Here is a 3182-nt window from a genome sequence, read left to right as displayed (position 1 = left end):
CATAAATCGGATATAATGTTGTCAAATCTAACTGTGATATTTGCAAATCAATCAATCAATCCTCTCTGCGCCGTCTGGTGCTTGAGGCGATTGCAAGGGAGCACCATTTTGGTCTGTCGGCTGCTGTTATGGGGGCGGTCTGCAGGGTGAGGCCTCTGGTCTTGAGTTCTCGCTCCACGGTTCAGCGCCAGGTCTCTTTGGGTCTGCCACGGTTCCTTTTCCCCTGTGGAGTCCATCTCAGTGCCACCCTTGGTAGTGAGTCAGGGGGCGTTCTGCAGACGTGGCCGAGCCATCACTATCGACGAGTTGCAACGGTCTCAGCGATGGTGCTTGCGTCCGGTCTGTGCCGGAGTTCCTCGTTCGAGATCATGTTTGGCCAGAAGATCCTCATGATCCGTCGCAGGCACTTGGTCTGGAAGACTTCGAGCTTGCGTTCTATGTTAGCAGGGGTCTTCCAACACTCTGACCCGTACAAAAGGACGCTCAGCACGTTGCTCTTGAAGATACGGATCTTCATGTGGGCGCTGATGTTTGTTGTCCTCCAGATGGACTTCCCTTGTGCAATCGCCATCCGTGGCGACCTTGCTGCCCAGGTACGTGAATTCGTCTACTTCTTGCAGAGGCTGGTCGTTGATGGTGATTGGGTCGCCCACTCTAGTGTTCTTCCTCAAGACTTGTGTCTTCCCTATGTTGACTCGAAGACCTATGGTGCTTGCTGTCTGTACCAACTGTTGTATCTTCTGTTGGATATCCTGGTGTCTGCTTGCCAGCAACCCGATGTCGTCGGCATAATCCAGGTCATCCAGCATTGAGGTAAGCGTCCACTGTATCCCTTGCCTCCTGCCCTCTATGGTGCGACGCATGATCCAGTCAATGGCCAGTGAGAAGAGGATCATCGAAAGAATGCATCCTTGCTTCACTCCGGTTTCCACCTTGAATGGTTCAGTGAGTAGGTTTTTGTGGATGACTCTGCACTCAAAGTTCTCGTACAGGGACCTGATGACGTTGACAAGTTTCTGGGGGATGCCGTATTGTCGTAGGATCTTCCACAGAGAGGCTCGGTGCAGGCTGTCGAAGGCCTTCTCAAAGTCCACAAAGACCACATAAAGGGATCCATTTCACTCATGGGACTGCTCAAGGATCTGTCTCAGAGCGAAGATGTGGTCGATGCAGGATTTGCCCTTCCTAAAGCCTGCCTGTTCCTGGCGTAGGATGCCGTCCACAGCTGGTGTAATGCGACTGAAAATCTTACTGGAGATGGATAGTAAGGTGATTCCTCGCCAGTTGTTGCAGTTCCCCATATCTCCTTTCTTGGGAAGTTTGACGATGATTCCTGTTTTCCAGTCATTCGGTGCTTCTTCACTATCCCAGATCTTTTGGAGACTCTGGCAAAGAAACTGCGGTGTCTTTGTGTCTTCTGCCTTCAGCATCTCGGGACTTACTCCATCATCGCCAGGTGCCTTCCCATTCTTCAGCTTGTGGATGGCCTGTTTGACCTCCTCAACAGTGATGTCGTCGCAATTGATGTCAAGGTCCTCCTCTGCTTCAGGAATGTCTACGAGTACTGGTGGGTCTGGGCAATTCAGTATGGACTCAAAGTGTTGCTTCCATCTCTTCAGCTTCTCCTCCTCCATTGTGACATGAGTTCCATCTTCATCTCTCACTGGAAGGTTGTGGTGCTGGCCGTAGTCGCCCTTCAGCTTCTTGGTGTTCTGGTACACCGTCTTCATGTCTTTCTGCTCTGCTGCTGCCTCCGCCTCCTTTGCCAGTCTCTGTGTGTATTCTCTCCTGTCTCTCCTTGCTGATTTCTTCACCTCCTTGTCTTTTCCTCTATACTCCTTCGAAATTCTCTTTCAGTCTTGGTGACTTGGAGTCCAAAAGTCTCTTTTTAATCTGTCTTCTCTCGTCTATGCGAGTCCACGTCTCTCCTGATATCCACTCTGTCTTCTTACTATTCCTATAACCTAAAACTACTTCTCCTGCGTCCTTCATTACTCTGTTGAAATTGTCTATGGTCAGCGCTATCTCATCTTCTAGAACACTAAACCTATTCCTTAGTGTCAGCCTAAACTCTTCCTTCACTTTTGGATCTTTCAGCTTGGCCACATCCAAGCGCTGATTCCTGGAGACCCCTATCCTAACTTTCATAAGCTTCAAAGTCACCTTGGCCACCAGAAGACTATGGTCGCTGCCGATGTCAGCGTGCAGCATCACTCGCACGTCCTGCAGGGAGTGTTTCCATCGGCCGTTGATGATGATGTGGTCGATCTGGTTCTGAGTTCTGCCGCCTGGTGACGTTCAAGTGAGCTTGTGGATGTCCTTGTGCTCGACAGGGTCCCTTCTATGACCAAGTCATTCTCTTCACAAAAGTTGACCAGTCTTTCCCCGTTGTCGGTCATCACACCTACTCCATGGCTCCCCATGGTCCTCTCTCTGTCTTTATTGTCGCAGACGACCCTAGCGTTGAAGTCGCCAAGTAGCAACAGCACGTCATGTCGAGGGGCGTCCTCTAAAATGGCTTGAAGAGCGTCGTAGATGGTGTCTTTGTCCTCTTCTTCCGCGTCGTCTATTGGTGCACAGGCCACAACAACAGACAGCTTGGCGTACTTGGAGTTCATCCTGACGTACAGCAGGCGCTCGTTCATTGGCTTCCACTGTATAACGGTATTAGTCTTGTTCTTGCTGATAATGATGGCGACCCCCTCCCGGTGGTCATTGTCCTTCCTTCCGGACCAGATGATGACTTCTCCGGAGTTCAACTTCTGCTTTCCGGCACCAGTCCATCGTGCTTCTGTTACACCCATGAGGGTCAATTTGTAGTGATTCAACTCGCTCACTGCTTGTGCCGGTTTTCTAGTCTGGTTGAGCGTTCGCACGTTCCAGCATCCAACTCTGATCCATGCTTTTGGCATCAGGAGTTCCGCTATCGGGATGAGGACGTCCTTGCGGTTTTGTTCTCCATCCGTCATAGAGCCAGTTGCCTGGTCTGCTTCGCTCCCAGCGCCGGTTGTCGCTTGTTTCCTTGTCGTTTCCGTAGCAAGAGTTGTTTTAACGGGGTGGGGTTGCTAGCCCCACGCCCAACCCTCCGATATTTGCAAACCAGTATCTATATTTTGATCACGTCCCATAAACATCATTAAACGTGCTACATGATTATTTTCAAAATTTAATAATATATCTTC

General features: G+C 50.3%; 1 protein-coding gene across 1 annotated transcript; it reads right to left on the bottom strand.

The window, feature by feature from the left end:
• Window positions 1–2210: 2210 nt before the first annotated feature.
• Window positions 2211–2969, bottom strand: LOC149807664 (protein CFDP2-like). Its single transcript, XM_089958982.1, has one exon. The coding sequence runs from the start codon at window positions 2967–2969 to the stop codon at window positions 2211–2213; it is 759 nt and encodes a 252-aa protein (XP_089815108.1).
• Window positions 2970–3182: the final 213 nt, after the last annotated feature.

Source organism: Sinohyriopsis cumingii, chromosome 1 (assembly GCF_028554795.1).
Source record: "Sinohyriopsis cumingii isolate HCF-2022 chromosome 1, ASM2855479v2, whole genome shotgun sequence".
In the NCBI taxonomy this organism is placed as follows: Eukaryota; Metazoa; Mollusca; class Bivalvia; order Unionida; family Unionidae; genus Sinohyriopsis; species Sinohyriopsis cumingii.
This window is presented reverse-complemented; position numbering and strand designations above follow the sequence as displayed.